General features: G+C 45.2%; 1 protein-coding gene across 2 annotated transcripts in view; it reads right to left on the reverse strand.

The window, feature by feature from the left end:
• The window catches only part of LOC116980082 (erythropoietin-like), a 65134-nt gene that overhangs the window by 3386 nt on the left and 39890 nt on the right, over positions 1-21858 (reverse strand). For both annotated transcript variants that reach the window (XM_033032179.1, XM_033032180.1), the window contains exons 3-4: positions 15751-15831; positions 13207-13371 (exon numbers count right to left, since the gene is read on the reverse strand). In XM_033032179.1, the coding sequence (XP_032888070.1) occupies positions 13207-13371; positions 15751-15831 (246 nt within the window). The remainder of the gene's footprint in view (positions 1-13206; positions 13372-15750; positions 15832-21858) is intronic.

Below are 21858 nucleotides of genomic sequence, written 5' to 3' on the forward strand. Positions count from 1 at the left end.
TCCAATCCCCTACCCACCATGTCCATCAGTCTCTGGAACACCTGCGCGGTGTTTTTTCAAACCAAAAGGCATGCGGAGCCACTCGAACAGCCCAAACGGTATGATGGTGGCGGACAGTGGGACATCGTCTGGGTGAACAGGGATCTGATGGTAACCGCGGACCAGGTCCACCTTCGAAAAAAGGTTGCGCTTTCCAGATGAGCGGAGAAGTCCTGGATGTGTGGGCAGGATAGCGGTCCGCAGTCGTAGCGGCGTTCAGGCGCCAATAATCACTGCATAGTCTCCATCCCCCAGATGTTTTAGGGACCATGTGTAATGGGGATGCGCAGCTTGTCGGGCGGGAGCCGGCGCGCCCGAGCGTGTAATGGCGGCCTGTGGTGGGGATATGGTGCACCACCCCGTACTTGGGGGAGGTGAGTAGCTCTGGGAACTCCGCGAGCAGGGAGGCATATAAGCTCGCCAGGGGCGGAAAACCCGGGGGGGCCAGAGGGGACATGTCCCCCCCATGTTTTGAGAGGTGGGGGACATCCCCCCCAAGTTTTTGTCATCCCGATTTAAAAACCCGGTGGGGGTGTGACTGATGATCGATGATAAGAGAGACGTCGGTCAGCAGGCAATGGGGGCGGGACATGATTCAGCGCAATGATTCGAAGAGGGAGGAGTGGGGGGGTGGGACTGAGGATAGAGCGCGGTGATTGGAGGAGAGAGACGTGGCACAGACCTGCGCTTCATCCACAGCCAGGATCGATCCCGGCCGGCTCTCCGGCGCTGTCCTGTCCCCTCCCGAGTTACCCCTATCATCGCGATAGCCCCCACTGACTATCGGCCAAGGTGTTTCCCGCAAACGTGCGGGGAGGGGGGGGGGGTGGCACCTGCGGCCTCCGTGCCCCAGCGTAGGTGATAAAAGCACCCCTGGCGCTTACCCCGGTCTCTAGCGTGTGGCTGCGGCTCGGCGACGGCAGCAGAGGGCTGGGCATCTCTGCGGTGCGGCTGGTGTACGGGTGCGGACTCTCGGTTGATGGACCCGCCACAATTCGTCGACCCGCTCGGCGAACTGCAGGCGGATGTCATTGGGCATTTGCTCTAGAAACGCCTGCTCGTAAAGCAGGCATGGTCGATGGCCGTCCATCAACACAAGCATCTCACTCATCAATGCGGACGGTTTCCGGTCACATAGACCGTCCATGTGGAGCAGGCGGGCGGCGCGATCTCGGCGGCTAAGCCCGAAGGTACGGCCTTGAGGCCCTCAAACTTACCGATCGCCGGTGGGTCTTGTAAGTAGGGCAACAACCGCGTGGCCGTCTCTTGGCTGAGCGCCCTGACCACGTAGAAATATCGGCTGGCGTCAGCAACGATATTTCGAAGGTGGAACTGGGCCTCTATGTGGGCAAACTACACTTGAGGCTGCTCTGCCCAGAAAACGGGTAGTTTCAGGCCCACGGCGTTTTGCTGGGGGAGCTGGGCATCGGGGGTAACGGCGGCTTGCATGTTGACAGTCCGAGTACCGATCGAACTAACGGGGTCACCAGTTTGGTGAGTCGAGACAGTCGGGCACAACAAAGTTCTTTATTTTTTTAACGAAAATAAAGTTATTACCGGAGTCGATATTGATAGCCAGAATAAACAATGCTCACTCAAACCACGTGGAGCTCGAATTAATGATTTTACAGAAAGCCCGCGAAAACACTCCCCCGCTCACGTGACCGCGCCAGCCAATAGCGAGGGTTCGACATTACCAGGACCACCACTAGGTGCCGCTACACTACGACAGTTGAAATATAAACAACTTTCACCTTGATATTCATTGCTGGCTCATTTTGCTAAATGACCAATATAGTAAGAGTTACTTTTGACCTCCTTAAATTGCTCCTAGTGTGTAGGATGGGAAATAAATAGTGTGAACTGGTGGTCAGCATGGACTCAGTGGGTGGAAGGGCCTTTTTCCACACCGTACCTCTAAACTAAAGTCCAATCTCACCCACTCTGAACGCACAGCTCACTCAGCAACAATCCTAACATTGTTATTAAACCCACCAGCGAGGGAGGTGCTTGTGTCTGGCTGGCTGACCTCTACCATGCTGAGGCCATGTGCCAGCTCTCGGCCGCCTGCCTCCTCAAACCTACCTATTGACCATGACCCCATAGACACGGTGAGTATTTCTTGCGCTTGGCCTGCCAAGGCCTACTGGATCTCCCGGTTGTTGATCATTTTATTTCCCCTTCCCATTCCCATAGTGACCTTTCTGACCTGAGCCTTCCCCTTCCTTTTCCCTGTGCCCCACCTGCACTCATGCCCAATACTACCCTCCCCCTCCCTCTCCACCCACATTTGTTCCTCTGGCTCTACAATTCGCAACTTCAATCATTTTGTCTCATGGCTTTTGTTTTTCAACTCTGGCCTTTGTCCAACCATCTGCCTATCAAAACCTCTCCTCACCTGTGTTCACCCATTATCTGCCACATTTTGTCCTGCCCCATCTCTCTTGCAGTCCCCCCCCCCAACCCCCCCCCCCCCCCTCCCCTACAATCAGTCTGAAGAAGGGTCCTGACCTGTAACATCCATTTCCTTTAGTGATGTTGCCTGATCTGTTAAATTATTCCAGCACAGTGTTTTTTTAGATTTCAGTGATAAATTAACCCTTGGGATGGTATTGCTGAAGCCCTATTCCCACAGTGCCTTGCCTGTGACAGGAGACAAGAGGTCATCAAGATGGGCCTTGTGTATGTTACCTCTGACAAAGCTGTATAGGTTTTGTCACAACTCTTACATTTCACAAATTTGAAGATGATTATGATTGCTCTAAATAATTCGAAAAAACTAAAAGGTTATCGGCATGGTGGCGCAGCAGTAGAGCTACTGCCTTACAGCGCCAGAGACCCGGGTTCGATCCTGACTACGGTGCTTGGCTGTCCGGGGTATGTACTTTCTCCCCGTGACCTGCGTGGGTTTCCTCCGAAATTTATGATTTCCTCCCACACTCCAAAGACGTACAGGTTTGGAGGTTAATTGGCTGGGTATAAAATGATAATTGTCCCTAGTGTGTGTAGGGTAGTGTTAATGTGCAGGTGCAGACTCAGTGGGCCTGTACCTCTAAACTAAACTAAACTAAAAATTAGAATTAAATTAAATATATTAAATTACTATGAAATAGTGAAAAAATATTTAACATAAAATTAAGCAGCCAATCAGGATGGGCGACTCCTTTCAAATGAATGGAAATGCAATCCTATATCAGAGCTGGCTGGTTCAGAGTAGGAGAAGTGGACTCCTCAGCATAATTTGGGAGAATCCCAGCACAATGTGTTTGCATTGTTGGGCTGTATTGGCAGAGCAAAATCACACGTGCTGTTCTATTCAGCATGTTCCACTATTATGTGTCGAAAGGAACTGCAGATGCTGGACCTTCTGAAGGTCTGAAGAAGGGTCTCGCCCGAAACATCACATAGAAACATAGAAAATAGGTGCAGGAGTAGGCTATTCAGCCCTTCGAGCCTGCACCGCCATTCAATATGATCATGGCTGATCATCCAACTCAGTATCCCGTACCTGCCTTCTCTCCATACCCCCTGATCCCTCTAGCCACAAGGGCCACATCTAACTCCCTCTTAAATATAGCCAATGAACTGGCCTCAACTACCTTCTGTGGCAGAGAGTTCCAGAGATTCACCACTCTCTGCGTGAACCCATTCCTTCTCTCCATAGATGCTGCCTATCCCGCTGAGTTACTCCAGCATTTTGTGTCTATCTTCGGTGTCCTACTGTTACGATGGGTCCATGTAAGTCTGGGACTTATCTGAGAGCAGTTGACAACATCCAATGCAGATCAACCCATTAACTGCCTTAGGAATCAAACAAGTTAGCAATCAATCTGGCATTGGGAAGGTTGCTAAAAGAAAATCCAAAAATAATTTTATATTATTAAATCATCTAAAAGCAATAATTATTATGGATGCAACTGATGGTATGATGGCATCAGTCAGTTGTTCAAGCCTGTTCTGCAACATGAAGGGTTGTTCAATGGAGAATCACAGCACATACAGACTGAATGAATCAAATGACACATTTCAGTGCTTTGATTATTGTGATTGTGGTGTAATGAAGCACAGCCATCTGCACACAGCAGGTTTCTCACCATAGGCTGAATTTACTGTTGACCTCCCACACCAAAGCAATGTAAGAGCCCCAGAATTGGGCCTCTTGTACAATCCCTCCTAGTGGTGTTAAATGCATCAAATTTCACATCCTAGCCAAAATGCTGCATGATTATTAACTTCCTCGTTGCCTGAGAGTGCAACCAAAATGTTATCACTCAACTCTATGGTAACCGTAAATATAGTAGTGAAAATATCAGCAGAATGTGAAACTTGCAAGCTAGAATCTTTACAATTATAAAAATTCACTAAAGTTCAGCATTGTGATGGGCAATGCAGAACACAGAATGCGTATTGTATTGTATTACAATACAATACAATACGGTTTTATTTGTCACATTGCACATAGAGTGCAAGTGAAATGAATTTGCCAGCAGCGGTGCTATGATAAAGAACACACAACACACAATAAAAATGTAACACAAACATCCACCACAGCATTCATCACTGTGGTGGAAGGCACAAAAATTGGCCAGTTCTCCTCCACTTTCCCCCGTGGTTTGGACCTCAACTATCCGCAGTCGTCGCTGCGGGCGTCCAGATGTGCAGACCGCAGGGTCGGCTGTCTGGAGCTCCCCTGCAGGGATCCCTGGTGAGGGACCCCGCTCCTGATGGTAAGTCCACGCCGGGCCCACGGTAGAAGTTGGCCGTGGGTCTGTAGTTGGAGCTTCTTCTTCCCCCGGGTTCCCCACGAGGGATCCCGGGCTGCCGCGGGCCAGCGAAACGGAGCGCTCCCCTCCGGCGAGCCCCAGCCCCATTCCAATGCAAAAAAAAAAAAATCACTTCTGACATCTCTACTTTGACATTTCGCTTCTACAACTTGTTCCACTCTTAAAAAATGTCAAAATGTTCCATGAATACTTTGTCATGAGAATATGGAACAACCACGCAAGCTAGATTGCGTTCTTTCACTTTATAATTATAAAATTAACTAACTGTCAACATTATGATAAGCAATGCAGAATGTGATATTCCAAATGCGAAAATAAGAAAATGAATTCACCTCTGACATTTATACTTTGACATTTCGCTTCCACACCTTGTTCCACTTAAAAAATTTAAAAATGTTCCACGAATACTTTGTCATGTTCACAACACATAGGAGCAGAATTGGACCATTTGGCCCATTGAGTCCACTCTGTCATTCAATCACGATTGATCTATCTTTCCCTCTCAACCCCATTCTCCTACCGTCTTCCCATCACCCAAGACACCTTTACTAATCAAGAACCTATCAATCTCCACTTAAAAAATATCCAAAAACGGCCTCCACAGACGTCTGTGGCAATAAATCCCATAGATTCATCGCCCTCTGGTGAAATAAATTCCTCCTCATATCATTTCACAAGGTACACCTTTTATTCTGAGGCTGTGCCTTCTGGTCCTAGACTCTCCCACTAGTGCAAACATCTTCTCCACATCCACTCTACTAGGCGTTTCATTATTTAGTTTAGATTAGTTCAGAGATACAGCGCGGAAACAGGCCCTTCGGCCCACCGGGTCCGCGCCGGCCAGCGATCCCCGCACATTAACACTATCCTACACACACTAGGGACAATTTTTACATTTACCAAGCCAATTAATCTAAAAACCCGTACGTCTTTGGAGTGTGGGAGGAAACCGAAGATCTTGGAGAAAACCCACGCAGATCACGGGGAGAACATACAAACTCTGTACAGACAGCACCCGTAGTCAGGATCGAACCCGGGTCTCCGGCACTGCATTCGCTCTAAGGCAGCAACTTACTGCCTTACATTGTGCCACCGTGACCGGCAACTTATTTGGTAAGTATCATTGAAATGCCCCCTCATCTAAACTCCAGCAAATACTGGCCCAGAGCCATTAAACACTCATCAAATGCTAACCCAATCATCCCCAGGATCATTTTCATAAACCTGCTCTGCACCCCTTCCAATGCCAGCACGTCTATCCTCAGATACAGTATGGAGCCCAAAACTGCTCACAATGCTCCAAATGCGGCCTGACCAGTGTCCTATAAAACCTCAGCAATACATCCCTGTATTGTCCCTGCCCTGCTTCAGCATTGTCCCTGTAGTTACTCTGTGGAATACAAATATTTAAATATTTGGTGCATTTTCTTGAAATTATTTTTAGCTGTTGTAACAGGGGAATGAACCAATTGTTTTAATTAAGGTGGCGACGCCATGAAAACAGCAGATATACAGACATTTGGCCACTGACGTGTGTTCCAAACATACACAAGATCACAGCTATTTATTGTCATCTGTTTCAAATTTAAGTTCTATTGATGATGTAATGACATGTCTCCAAATTTAGGTTCAATTGACATGGATACAGAATTGGCTTCAGGGAAGGAAGTATGGGGAGATAGGGAAAGATTGTTTTTCGGATTGGAGGCCTGTGACTAGTGGTGTGCCTGAAACATCGCTGCTGGCAGTTTAATAATAATAATAATAATAAATTTCATTTATGGGCGCCTTTCAAGAGTCTCAAGGACACCTTACAAAAATTGAGCATGTAGAGGAAAAACATGTAAGGGGAATGAAATAAATAGTAGAGACATGACTAGTACACAAAGTAAAGACAGAATTCAATACAAAACACAGTATGAGGCAATTAATGCACAGATGAAAAGGGAGGGGGACGTGGGGCTAAGGATAGGCAGAGGTGAAGAGATGGGTCTTGAGGCGGGACTGGAAGATGGTGAGGGACACGGAATTGCGGATCTGTTGGGGGAGGGTGTTCCAGAGCCTGGGAGCTGCCCTGGAGAAGGCTCTGTCCCCAAAACTGCGGAGGTTGGACTTGTGGATGGAGAGGAGACCGGCTGATGTGGATCTGAGGGACCGTGAGGGTTGGTAGGGGGAGAGGAGGTCAGTGAGATATGGGGGGGCCAGATGGTGGAGGGCTTTGTAGGTGAGGACTTTGTAGTTCAGTTTAGTTTAGAAATAGTGTGCAAACAGGCCCTTCGGAAATTAAGAATGAGTTTCTACTCAGGACAATTGGAAAATATGTTAAGGATTTTATACATTGAACCCAGTACTTGACTAACATAGAAAATAGGTGCAGGAGTAGGCCATGCAGCCCTTCGGGCCAGCACTGCCATTCAATATGATCATGGCTGATCATCCAAAATCAATACCCCGTTCCTGTTTTCTCCCCATATCCCTTGATTCCGTTAGCCCTAAGAACTATCTAACTCTCTCTTGAATACAAGAATCTCTCTTGAAGGCTGTTCTATTACTGTGAACATTTAGTAGGATTTAGGATTTAAAAGCAAACATGCAGAATGCTGAAAATAGGCAAATTACAATTCTTGGTCATCCATATGTTCACCCCTTAATGCTTTATGTTGATCGTTTTCAAAAAAACATTCTATCTGTGTATCACTGGAGAATATGCTATAGATTAGAAGTTAAGAAGTATTTTGCAAAAGTATTTAACTTTGCTTTACATCCTGTGGAGGGTTATGGATCCTCTTGGTTTTGAATAAAGTCAGACAGATTGTTTGTCTCCACACAGGAGACACAAGATGCTGGAATCTTAAGCAAAAAACAAAGTGCTGGAGGAACTCAGCGGATCAGGCAACATCTGAGGAGGGAATGGAGAGGCAACGTTTTTGGTCAGGACCCTTCTTCAGACAAAAATTGTTTAGCTACCCTTTGGTCCTAAATTAGGCTTTTGGTAATAAAGACATTTTTTATATCTGATAACATTTAAATTAATCATATAACCATATGGTTATAACAGCTTGCAATCCACCATGTAAGGCATTCTACACATAAATAATATGTGCAATCTGGAGGCAATTGCAGTCATGAATCTTTGAACCCCGAAATGTACAGTTGTATTGCTAACTATAATTTAATGCATTTTACCTGATACTCTCTCATCACTACACTGTACAAATGACTTTCACCTCTTTAATCAATGAGAGCTCTATTTTCAACTAGAATAGATAAGCATAGATCAGGAATAGAATAAGAAGCTCAGCATGTGGACAAGCATCCTTCTTTGCACATTTTGCCTGTCGTTTACTAATTCTTTCTCTGTGGATTTAATTTTAGTTTGAAAACTTGGTGCAGGTCATAGGTCTTGTGTTGCCAATGTGCATTATCCATGGTGTTTATTTGATCCCAGTCATAGAGCTGTACAGCAGGAAACAGGCCCCTTGGCCCACCTTGTCCATGCTGACCAAGTTGGCATATCGGGCTAATCCCATTTGTCTGCATTTGTCTCTCTACAGCCTTCCCTTCTATGTGTCCATGTGTCATTTAAAAGTTGGAATTATATCTATGGTAAACTTGGCTGGGCCATCAGGGGTAAAGTTGCGGGGAGGGCAGGAGCCTTGAGAAAGAGGGGGTTGGAGATCATGGCAGTAACTCACTCACTCACCATTGCCGTGGCGCTCTAGGCACGGAGCCACCGCATTGTGGCCAGGGAGGGAAGTAGCTCGGGTGGATCTCGGATGGCTGTGGCCGCCACCTCAGCACCTTCTGGCAGGCCGCCCGCCAGCCACGGTGTCCTTCGGCACAGGGGCAACAGGTGGTGGTTGGCGGGTAGTTACTGGGTGGAAGGCTGGTCCCTCTCTCCCTCTCTCCCTCTCTCTCCGTCCCTCAGACCTGAACTGCACAGTGCATTGTGGGACAGGCAAAGATGGAGGCTCCCTTGATGTAGTGTCTTTGACGCCAGTAAATACATTATGTTCACATCCAAATCATTGATATAGATGACAAACAATATCCGTCCCAGCACCGAACCCTGAGGCACACCACTAGTCACAGGCCTCCAGTCTGAAAAGCAACCTTCCACCATCACTCTCTGCTTCTTTCCATGAAGCCAATTTTCTGTCCATTCAGCTATCTCCCCTTGAATCTCATGGGATATAACCTTCCAGAGCAGCCAAACCATGCAAAACTTTGTCAAATGGAATCCATGTACACAACATCTACAGCTCTGCCTTCATCAATCTTTTTGGTCACATCCTCAAAAATATGTGAGACATGACCTCCCATGTACAAAACTATATTAACTATCCCTAATCAGCCTTTGTCCATCCAAATGCCTCTATATGCCTCAGAATACTTTCTAGTAACTTTCCGACCACAGATGTTAGACTTACTAGCCTGTGGTTCCAGCATTTTCCTTGCTGTCCTTCTTGAGTAGAGACAAAACATTTGCCACCCTCCAGTCATCCGGCACCTCGCCTGTACTTAACAATGACTCATATCATTAGTGATAGGAGTAGAATTAGGCCATTCGGCCCCATCAAGTCGTGCCCACCCTCACTATATCATTAGGGGTGGCACAGTGGCGTAGTGGTAGAGCTGTTGCCTCAGTCCCAGAGAACTTGGTTCGATTCTGACCATGGTTTAGTTTAGTATGTTGTCACGTGTACTGAGGTACAGTGAAAAGCTTTTGTTGCGCGCTAACCAGTCAGTGGAAAGACAATACATGATTACAATTGAGCCATCCACAGTGTACAGATACATGGTAAAGTGAATAATGTGAATAACACTTAGTGCAAGATAAAGTCCAGTAAAGTCCGATCAAAGATAGTCCACATGGGCTCTGCTTTCCTCCCAGATTCCAAAGATGTGCAGGATTGTAGGTACATTGTCTTCTGTAAATTGGCCCTAGTGTTTAGGATGTGAAAGTGGGATAACATAGAACTTGCGTGTAGGGGCTGGTTGGTGGCGTGGGCTCGGTGGGGCGAAGGGCCTGTCTCCACGCTATATCTGTAAACTAAACTAAATTTTGCATGTATGATCAGAAACAATCAGAGATTTTGTACTGATGGTGGATCAGTGCTGGGTTTGGCTTGGTTCACTTTGCAAATGACGGATGGCTTGGAATGCCTGTGGTCTTATAAGTAAGTTTGTTGATGACACGAAGATTCCTAGAATTCTATATTATGGGGATACAGAGGGGCATAGATCAGTGGAAAATTTGACAGAGTGGTGGCAGATGGAATATAGTCCAGATTAAAGATAGACACAAAATGCTGGAGTAATTCAGCAGGACAGGGAGCAACTCAGGAGGAGTTTCGGGTCGAAGAAGGGACTCGACCCGAAACGTCACCCATTCTAGAATCTCTAGAAATGCTGTTCGTCCCGCTAAGTTACTCCAGGCTTTTATGTCTATCTTTGGTTTAAACCAGCTTCTGCAGTTCCTTTTTACACATAGTCCAGACAAATGTGAGGTAATGCATGATAAAAAGCAAGCTGCTGGGGGAACTCAAGTACGATCTACAGAGGGAAATGGACAGTCTACCTCTTAGGTCAGGACACGTCATCTGGACAGAAAAAGTGGTTTGGAGATGAATAGTATAAAGGTGTGAGGGAGAAAGGTGGGATTAGGACTGTGAAGCGCTCGGTGGATCCAAGTGAGGAGATGTTAATGGCAGATGGAGTCAGATGGGAGAGGAAAGGGTGAAATCGCAATAGAGACCGAGAGATGATAGGCTGAGGCAACAGAGTGCTACAATTGATGGAATCTGATTTTTAAAAAAGGAAGGTGAAGCATAGAAGTAAATAAGGAAGGTGGGAACTGAAGGAGGGGTAGGGGGAATGTGTGGCTGATGGATAGATGGAGTGGGAGGGAATGAGAAAGAAACTGGGTGATACCGGGCTGGGAGGGAGGCTTTATGTAGGGGCTCGCAGAGAAATGATGGGGTTAGTTTATTAAAAAAGATCTTTAACTGCTTAGGTTGTAGGAAGGAACTACTGATGCTGGTTTACACCGAAGATAGACACAAAATGCTGGAGTAAACTCAGCGGGACAGGCAGCTTCTCTGGATAGAAGGAATGGGTGACGTTTCAGGTCGGGACCCTAGGAACTGGTTTGCTAAACAAGAGCAGGTTGTGAGCTCAATATTATAGCTGATTGGAGCCTGGTCAGAACTATGAACAATGGTCCCTTCATGATGCGAGGTGCTTGATACATCCCAATCACTCTATATAGATAAGGAAGTCTGTTTTCAGCAGTGTGTTTCATGTGAAAGTTGTTGGTTGAATGTCCTGTGTCATTTGTTTGATTGTTATGATCAGTCTTTAGTCCTTTAATTGCAACTCCACGCTATCTTTGTTTTGTTAGTTGTGATATGTTCAGTTTTTAGTAAAGGGCTGCAGACATTTCAATGCCTTGCTCTGATGCCGTATAACCATTGCACCTGAATGAAAAGTCTTAAATGCTATTACTGGACTCAGCAAATCATTGAGAATTCAGTGATCTTACAGAAGGGCGGAGAAGGATCAGGTCACCAGAAACTGGAGAATTTAATTTTCATTCTGCCGGATTGAAGAGCACGCAGGCAGATTATGAGGTGCTGTTACTAAGCTTTGTGGTTATCACCCTAGCACTGGAGAAGAGTGAGGACAGGCTGGTCGGTGTGAAAATGGGAATTAAAATGGATTGCAAATGGGACTTTACAACAGAGGATGGTGGATCTATGGAACAAGCTGGTTGAGGGAGATACAATCACACTGTTTAAAAAGCATTTGAACAGGTACATGGATAGGTAAGGAATAAAGGGAAGATAGACACAAAGTGCTGGGGTAACAGGCAGCATCTCTAGAAAGAACGCACGGGTGACGTTTCAGGTTGAGACTAGGAGTCAGGGGGGAGGGAAACTAGAGATATGGAAGGGTACAAAGAGGATGTAAGGTGTGAAAAGGACAGAGCAAAGTGGACGATGATAAGGAAATGATCAATGATTCATTGTTGGATGTGGGGAAGGTGACAATGAGACATATAATGAGTCAAATTCATTAGGAGGACAGTGAAACTATTAGAACTAGGGTGGGGGAGCGAGGGAGAGGGAAAGCAAGGGTTACTTGAAAATCAATATTTGTAAGCTGGGTTGTAAGCTGCCCAAGCGAAATATGAGGTGCTGTTTCTCCAATTTTGAGGCCTCACTCTGACAATGGAGAGGGCCCTGGATAGAAAGGTCAGTATGGGAATGGGAGGGGGAGTTAAAGTGTTTTGCAACTCGGAGATCACATAGGCCCAGGTGGACTGAGCAAATGTGTTCATCAAAACAATCACCCAGTTTGAGCTTGGTCTCGCCTATATATTGGAGTCCATACCTAGAACAGCGGATACAGTAGATGGTGTTAAAGCTGGTGCAAGTGAACATCTGCCTTACCTGAAAGGACTGAGTCGAGGGAGGAGGTATAGGGGCAGGTGTTGCATCTCCTGCGGTTGCAGGGGAAAGGGGAAATAAAGGGATATGGACCAAATGCAGGTAAATGGGATTAGCATAGATAGTTATCTCGTTTGATCGGAGTGAGTCAGCCTCTTTCCATGCCGTGTGGCTCTTTGACTAATTTTATTTATTTATTTCCTGAATCACCTTGTGGTTCATTGGTCTCCAGAACCGCATTAAATTAATCAACTTAAACGGCACAGTGACACAACTGATAGAGCTGCTGCCACACATCGCTAGAGACCTGGGTTCAGTCCTGATCTCAGGTGCAGTCTGTGCAGAGTTTGCACATTCTCTGTGACTGCGTGCTTTTCCTCCCGATGCACAACTTTCCTCTCACATCCCAAAGACGTGCAGGTCTGTATAAAATATGTGTTGAATGTTAGCAGAAATGGTGCAAAAATGGGAAAACATAGAACTATTGTGAATGGGTATCGATAGTAGGCATGGACTTGATGAGCCAAAGGGCCTGTTTCTACGCAATATCTCTAAACTAAACCAAACTAAACAGTGACTTCAGAGAAAATATTTAATGACGCATTCATACACTGTTCTCAGATAACTGAGAATGGTTCTGTGCTCACCCAATACCTTCAAATATATTTTCTAGCAAATGTCACAGAGCAGTGGTCTGGGATAGGAAACCGGGCTCACTTTTCTTCTTCCAAACCCAAGTTTCAAAAGTTCCAGTATCACTCTGGCTAAACTGCCTGTATAAACTTCAGGTTTGTGAGTTAGACAGGCTTTTCCATGAGAGTTTAGCATAGAGGCTAAATTTTAATCCAATAACATAGGCAAGAGAAAATTGTTTAAAATACTGCCAATGATTTGAACATAGAAAACTATTAATTGCTCACTTAATATCTTACCGGCACATCCATCAATTGCAACATGTGGATGAAAGTTCTAGTATTCCTGTAAATTGTATCTAAGAGAGGTTTTGTTGAACCATTAGCGATAAAGTGTTTTGCGGTCTGAGTTGCATTAGATAGCATAATTAGGCCAGCCTTGATTTCTTCATTTTTCATATGTTTCTGTAAAACAAAATACTATTAAAACAGTGTTGAACAAGTTAGGTCTTTATTCTTTGGAGCGCAGAAGGTTAAGGGGGGACTTGATAGAGGTTTTTAAAATGATGAGAGGGATAGACAGAGTTGACGTGGATAAGCTTTTCCCACTGAGAGTAGGGAAGATTCAAACAAGAGGACATGACTTGAGAATTAAGGGACAGACATTTAGGGGTAATTTGAGGGGGAACTTCTTTACTCAGAGAGTGGTAGCTGTGTGGAATGAGCTTCCAGTGGGGGTGGTGGAGGCAGGTTCGATTTTATCATTTAAAAATAAATTGGATAGTTATATGGACGGGAAAGGAATGGAGGGTTATGGTCTGAGTGCAGGTAGATGGGACTAGGGGAGAATAAGTGTTCGGCACGGACTAGAAGGGCCGAGATGGCCTGTTTCCGTGCTGTAATTGTTATATGGTTATATGGTTATATGTTAAAGTAACTTCTGGTCTCAAGTTAAAGGTACACTTTATAGGTACACAGTGTAATTATCTGGGCTCATAAAATACAGTGCTGTTCCATTTACGAGCAGGTTTTGGCAGTAATCAGGCTTTCACCAATGCACTGATGGAAATATATAACTATATGAGTTTATTGCACTGTTGATGTTAGATCAGTGTTGCCATGAACGGGTGTGTGTTTTAATATAAAATTATATAATGATATCGTGAACCATAAATACAATACTATTTACAACTGTGAGCTCCACTATACTGGAAGCTACTTGCCTCCCATGGCGAAGTGCTATTTAGATTTCATCCTCCTGAAATAAACCAAATAGGAAAAGTAACATTTGCTAATAAGATCATGAAGATTCTACAATAACTTAGGGGTGAAAATGGGAAACAAGTCAGGGAATGCTGCAAACACTTAGCAGGAAATGTAACATTGGTGGGAAACAGAGTCAACGTTTGGGTCAATGAACTGGAAAGAATGAGAAACTAAGCTTGTTAAGTTGCAGAGAGAGGGGGGTGTGGAGTTACAGAGGAATGACTGTGACAGAGTGCACAACAAAGTTCAGTTTAGTTTAGTTCTGAGATATTCTTCTTGCGAATGAAACATAAACCAAAGGAATAGTTAGATCCAAGCGGGTGTTGAGCAGCCAGGTTGTTGTCTATCATCAATGTCTGTCAGGCCCTGACTGAGCTCCATTTGGTGGGTGGTAGAGCGGGCACCCAGAGATTACATGGTTGGCTGACTGTTGTTCTGCTCCACATTCACAGGCTGGGCTCTGGCGGAGCCCCCATCTCCACACGCTGACATTGAAACGCCCAACTCCAGTACCAAGTCTGTTGAGCTTCACCCATGCTCCTCTGGGGAGGTCGGACCCTGGACAGCTTTAGAGATACACCATGGATACAGGTCCTTTGGCCCACAAAGTCTACACTGACCATTGATGACACAATCACACTAGTTCTACCCACTCTCTATACATTAGGGGCAATTTGCAGAGACCAATTAACCAACAAACCCGCAGGTCTTTAGGATGTGGGAGGAAACCGTAGCACCCGGAGGAAACCCATTTGGCCACAGGAAGAACATGCAAACGTCACACAGACAGGATTAAACCTGAGTTTCTGTGAGTTCATAAGTTCATAAGTGATAAGAGCAGAATTAGAACATTTGGCCCATCATATACTCTGCCATTCAATCGTAGCTGATCTATCATTTTCCCCCAACCCCATTCTCCTGCCTTCTCCTATTAACCCCTGACACCCATACTAATCAAGAATCTATCTATCTCTGCCTTAAAAATATCCACTGACTTGGCCTCCACTGATGAATTCCACAGATGCAATAAATTCCGCAGATTTACCACTTTCTGACTAAGAAAATCCCTCCTCATCTCCATTCCAAAGGAAAGTCATTTTATTCTGAAACTATGAACTCTGGTCCTAGATTCTCCCAGTAGTGGAAACGTCCTCTCCACATCCACTCTATCCAAGCCTTTCACTATTCGGTAAGTTTCAATGAGGTTCCCCCTCATTCTTCTAAACTCCAACGAATACAGGCCCAGCCCCGAGGCTAAATGCTCCACCAGCTGCACCACTGTGCCGCCCACAAAGTTGTTGAAGTAACAAATATTTTAAAGATTAGCAATTGGAGACAGAAAGAAAAATTAAACAGATTGAAACAGTCATACAGAATCCATGTGACCAAATCACAGTGAATCCCCTACATCTTAATCTTCTGGATCGGTCTACCTATCAGAAGCCTTACTTAAATCCATGTATTCAATATCCACTATCCTACCTTCATCAATTCGTCACTTCATTTTATTTAATATTATTTAACTTAATTTCTTAACAACACCTGATACAGTGATATTTTTACTGGACGGGTACTTACACTTTTGGATCTCCACACTCGCAGATTAAGACCAGTACTTGGAAGAGGAATTACGTTAGGAAATCGAAATGTCTGGTTACACTGCAAGAAAAGACAAAACAGACAAGACTATTAAATTTTCTAGAAGAATAACAGAGAGACAATTCTATTAAAGTGTGATTTTACCACTGAACTTTTAAGTGCAAGTTTTATAAGGTACTATTTTTAATTTTAATGCTCTGCCTTAATGACCTATTAGAGCTACAAAAATATCACCTTTGGTTCTTATATTTCCAAGTTTTGCCTAAAGGTATGTTGTCAACCAAGCAATCAAATCCCATGATTGCCTTGTCACTCCTTGTAACCTCAATAACTCTATATTTTTGGTTACCACTGACCTGTTATCTAAATTGGAGGATGAATTAAAAAATATGTAGCTGATGTGGACAAGGAGGCACAAGAAACTGCAGATGCTAGAATGTGTAGTATAAAATAGAAAGCAACCAGAGGAACATAGGGATCAGGCAGCATTTGTGGAATGAAATAGACAAGAGACATTTTGGGTTGAAGGTTCGAAGTTTCAAAGCCGTCTCGACCCAAAATGTCAGCTATTTCTTTTCTCCAGAGATGCTGACTGACCCGCTGAGTTACTCCAGCTTTTTGTGTATCTTCAAATTTACTTTTATTAATTGTGGAAAGTTTTAAAAATTGGTCAGCATATTAATTTCCAGGGCTGAAAGGCACGACAATGTCTTGAACTGCATTCACATTGCAGATTGTTCTAAACATTTAATCATGCATTATATGTGTGGAGTGCTTTATCGAAGGAAACTACAGATCCAGTTCATTGTTCTGAACCAGGGACATAACTGGTTTGTTTCTAGGCACCTGCGGCAGAAGTATTGATGTGGGCATCTACAAATGAATGGCCAGATGGCAAGCCCCAATAGAAGCTGAGAAGGAGGAACAAAGCTCCACGCCCAGACAAAATGGGGGCCACCAATCCTGGAATGGTTGAGAGGCAGAGCAGAAATCTTGGCTGGGTGAATGATTTGGATCCGCTGATCAAAGAGAGGTGGAGATGTGGCAAGTTAGGTAGGGCTTTAGTTAACCGGCTCTCAGATAGAGCACACATATTTGTATTTGTTCCCCCACAGTTTAAAACTGCTGAATGGAAAAGCCAGCAATGGCAAGCAGGCTATAAAAGGGTAATGCAACCTTTTGTTTTCCCAGTAAGAAGCATTGAGGCTACAGGCAATCTGGATATGTTTGTGTGCAACCTCTGAATGGTGTAATGGGTCACTTCAGTTTGTAGCAGTTTGGATATGTGCTCTGTTTCCAGTTGTGAGCACATGGTAAATGGATACTGCATCTGGAGAATTTTGTGCAGATTAAATTTTACTTCGGAGTCACGTGAGTGACTACGTGAAGAACCCGTCCAGCACGCATGCGCGACATGAGCGTTCACGCAGTGCAACAGCGACGAACGGGAGTACGGGCGCTCCCGCTACAAGCTTGAAGGAATGGACCGTTAGGTAAGTACTTACCCACAGGTTTAAACTCACAACTTTGCTCCTCTTTGTGCACCAGGGGAAACTGGAGCAAAGCAGCACAGAGGGAAACCGCCCCCGTTCGACTCCAGGGAAGGAGCGTTCCGTCAGTGGAGGGGGCGAGAGGCGGCACCTGGACCGCACACGCTGCGGCCCACAGTCGGGGTACTGAGCCGATGCCCAGTCCGCTAAGAGCTGTCTGACCAACAGCAGCGGATTGGAGGGAAATTCAAAAACCGGCCGGTAACCCCTGCATACTCCGACAAGGAGACTCGCCGCCCGAGAACGGCAGAAACGCCGCCCGAGAACGGCAGGCAGCCGCTTGAGCAAAGTCGGCAACCAAACCTCGGGCTGGAGACAGACACGGAAGATGGAACCGGCACTTCAAACTACCGCCCGAGAGCGAGTAAGTGTCTGTTTTCCAAGCCTAGAGAAAGGTCATGGAGTAAAAACTCCAGCGAGACTTGCCCCGGGAGCTGGGGCAAGCTCGCCAAGGGAGTATAACACTCCTGCTCCAGTGCACTAACAACACTGGCCATCCCCCTCATCAGAGGAGATCGATGGTGACCAGGGCTGGGCTGGTCAAGAAGAGGGGTCACTGGTTGAACAACATCGGGAGTATGCTTGAGGTACAGGACCAGGAAGAGCTGCTGGGTGTGAGATACTGCTATGTGGCTACACCACGAGCGAGATGGCCGTTTCAGTCTAAACTGACGGCCAGCTTACTACCTGTCTTTCCAAAAAAACTCTCCAAGACAGGTAGTCATGAGGCGTTGGATTTTATCACGCCTCCCCAAAATTGCATTTACTCAAAGTGCCTACCATTATTGGGAGTACATTGAACAGGGCATTTAAAAACCCAAATATCTTAAATTGCATTTGATACCCCTGACGTCGGCTATCATTTCGCATGCTCATTCCAGAGGGGCAGGGTAGTATGGCAAAACACCTGACCCTACTGTTCAACACAGTATGCGACCGCAAACTCTGGAAGGAAGTCATAAAACTTGCCTTCAACCTAAAAAATTCACAGGACTGTGAGAACGCCGACCTCACAACCACAGATCCTGCTATCTGGTAAAGTTACCAAATCAAGCCTAAAAATTGGACGAAGTATCCAAGATATTCGGCATCATGAGGGCAGGGCCTGGAATGAGCAATCCACACAAAACCAGACAGCAGTACCTCCACACATCCACCAGTAGGCGTCTACTTAATGGTACTGGCGAAAGCTCGGGGCCGCATGCCAGTCCCCGTAAGCCTTTTCAGGCCAGGGCCCAGAGCGGGCCCCATGGAAAATGCGCCACCCCCCAACAACACCATCCCAACAGACAAGGAACCAGAAATCGAAGAAATGAACACATCACAGTGGTAAATGGACTAATCTGGAGTCGTCATCACTACAGACACTGGGCATAAAACCTAGTTGGAAATATTGAGTGTGTTCTCTGGGTAAAAACATATTGTTCAATAGTGCACCATTCTGCATGTTCGTTTATAAATTGACAACATCACAGTGGTGGCATATACCAAACCACATGGGCGGAATAAAATCGATATCATGTGACAATTTATTTAACAATTGGTAATGGTATGTCGTCAAACATATTTGACCATCAGCAACTTACCTACCAGGTGAGCTAAATACTGTAACAGACATATTAAATCAAAGTATTTGCTGAAATTACAAAGCAATATGGAACACCAGATATCGATTTCCTTGTATTCCAATTGAATCACCACATACCGATGTATGTCGCATGGAACCAGACCTTGAAGCAGCAGCAATGGATACATTCCCGCTGAACTGGGGGGGGGGGGATCTAATCTCTATGTTCTCCTCTTTTCTACCTCATCAGTCAGGTACTACAGTCTCATCAGTCGGGTACTACGCAAAATACAGATGGACTCTACTTCAGGTATTTTGATAGTACCCGACTAACCTACCAGCCATGGTTCCCAGTGGTCCTCGACATGGTCATTAAAACCCCAATGACTTTTCCCAGTAGCCCAGACTTATTAACTCACCCAGTATCAGGCATAAGCCACCCATGCCACGATAAATTAAACTATTGGGTTGCAGATTTTGAAAAGACCACTGCTGGGCCTGGGTTGCAGAAATGGAAAGACCACTGCTGGACCTGGATTTGTCAGACAGCACTATCGACACGATGACAGCATCCCATCGCATATCCACAAGGGAACATACTTGGCGAACATCAAGAAGTGGGAAGATACTCTTCAAATACAGGAACTACATATTCAACTACAACAAAACCTGTACTGGAGTTCCTGGCAGGTCTTCACCACAATGAAGGACTCAGCTACAGCGCCATTAATACAGCCAGAAGTGCTCTGTCAGTCTACTTAACTCAGGCACCAGGACAACAGGCCATAGGGTACCACCCGCTGGTGATCAAACTCAGGAGAGGCATATTCAACTCTAATCCCCCAGACCTAGGTACACCCAAATCTGGGATGTCAGTGTGGTCCTGACGTACCTTAGGGGATGGTCACCAGCCAGGTCCTTCACCCTGGAACAGCCTACCCTGAAGACGGTCATGCTGATGACACTTGTCTCAGCACAAAGAGTACAGTTCCTCCATCCATGCCGAGATCAACACCTCTGGGCTGCGGGTCTGTGGAGCGGAGTGGGCAGCGCCGACTCTAACATCAGGAGCCTGAGAGCTCCAAACCGGCGCGGCCTTGTCGGCTTCGGAAGCCGCGGTCCCCAGTTAGGAAGCGCCTGTTCCAGGTGGCCCAGCTGCTGAAAGGACTCTCCCGACGCTGGGGCAACAGCACCCGGCCAGAACGGCCAGGAACATCGGGCCTACGTAGAGGCAATAGCGGAGGCTTCAATAGGCCTGACTTTGGGAGAACTGGGGATGAGGACTGGACATTGTGCCTTGATTTTTTGTGTGTAAGTGAATATGTTAATCTGTGTCCAAGATGGCTGTCGGAAGGGAGAGTGTACGCTGGCGCGGTTTGGCTGCCGCTGCTCTCTCTTCACATTGTGTTTTTGATTTTTTGTCTTTGGAGCGAATTCTGTCTTTAATTTGTGTATTGGTGATGTCCTTATTATTTATTTTACTCCGACTATATGTTTTTTCTCTCTTGTTAATTTCTGTAAGGTGTCCTTGAGACTTTGAAAGGCGCCCGCAAATAAAATTCATTATTATTATTATTATTATCTACTACGATTGGACAATATGGTTATAACACCAGACCTTGTCACATTTACCATTCAGGGGCTGGTCAAACAGAGCAGACCAGGAACATCAGGTCCAGTCATGGAATTCTGGGCATACCCACCTGAACCACAGTTATGTGTCATGACCAACTTATTGAATTACATCAACACAATAAGAAATCCCCGAGGGAGAGAAAAAGCCTTCTGGGTCAGCCACAAGAAACCTCATGGTCGGGTGACGAGCCAAACTATCTCAAGTGGCTCAAGCAGGTACTGGGAGCTGCTGGAGTAAATACTAACGTGTATAAATCTCACTCCACCAGGGCAGCATCCACATTGGTGGCTAAGAGGATGGACGTACCTATGGACCACATCCTGGCTACAGCGGGGTAGTCTAGGGAGTATACGTTCCAAACTTTTTATAACAAGCCGCTGGCAGAACCTGTATCGTTTGCAGAAAAAGTATTAGAATCTGCAAATATATAATTTAAGCCCGGGGGAGCATTTTGGTCTTGTTATTGTTAATAACACCATTATTGTTTTACAAACAGATTAATGGTTGATTACGATAACATACTTCCCCCCTTGAATGACTTTGGCAGCGAGTGAAGTATGAACTGTTACACGGTTTGAAATCACAGAGCTTTAAAATCTTCACGTAGTCACTCACGTGACTCCGAAGTAAAATAGTAAGATTAAACGAGAACTTACCAGTTCGAAGTTTGATCTGTATTTTATGAGGAGTTACGATGAGGGATTACGTACCCTCCGCTCCCACCCTCAATTATAGAGATCAGCTGGTATTTAAGTTCTCCTTTTCTTTACTATGTTTATTTCAATTATTGTGTCTTCTGTGATTCCACACCACTGCTTTGAAGTATGTCGCGCATGCGTGCTGGACGGGTTCTTCACGTAATCCCTCATCGTAACTCCTCATAAAATACAGATCAAACTTCGAACTGGTAAGTTCTCGTTTAATCTTACTATTATTTAGCATCGCAAATACAGGTTGATTTAAGTCAAGTTAAATTGATGGCTTTATATATTCTATCTAAATGATTTTGCATTTAAAGAAACTAGTGTAGTTTGCTTCAAAATTTCAGTTAGCAGATTGTCCTCTTAATTTGTTCTCTGTTCACTAATATTAAGAATTCCTAGCCAATTTTCAGGAATATAATGATCAGAATTGGAAATGTAACTATCTTCAATATTAATTTAATGAACAAAACAACAACAACAACAACAATACAATTTATTGTCATTTGAGCCCCAGTGAGACTCAAACGAAATTTTGTTTCCACAGCCATACAAACAAAAACAATGTCCTACAGACATACACACAATTAAGTTCACACAAACATCCATCACAGTGAACCCACTGTGATGGAA

Source organism: Amblyraja radiata, chromosome 13 (assembly GCF_010909765.2).
Source record: "Amblyraja radiata isolate CabotCenter1 chromosome 13, sAmbRad1.1.pri, whole genome shotgun sequence".
NCBI lineage: Eukaryota > Metazoa > Chordata > Chondrichthyes > Rajiformes > Rajidae > Amblyraja > Amblyraja radiata.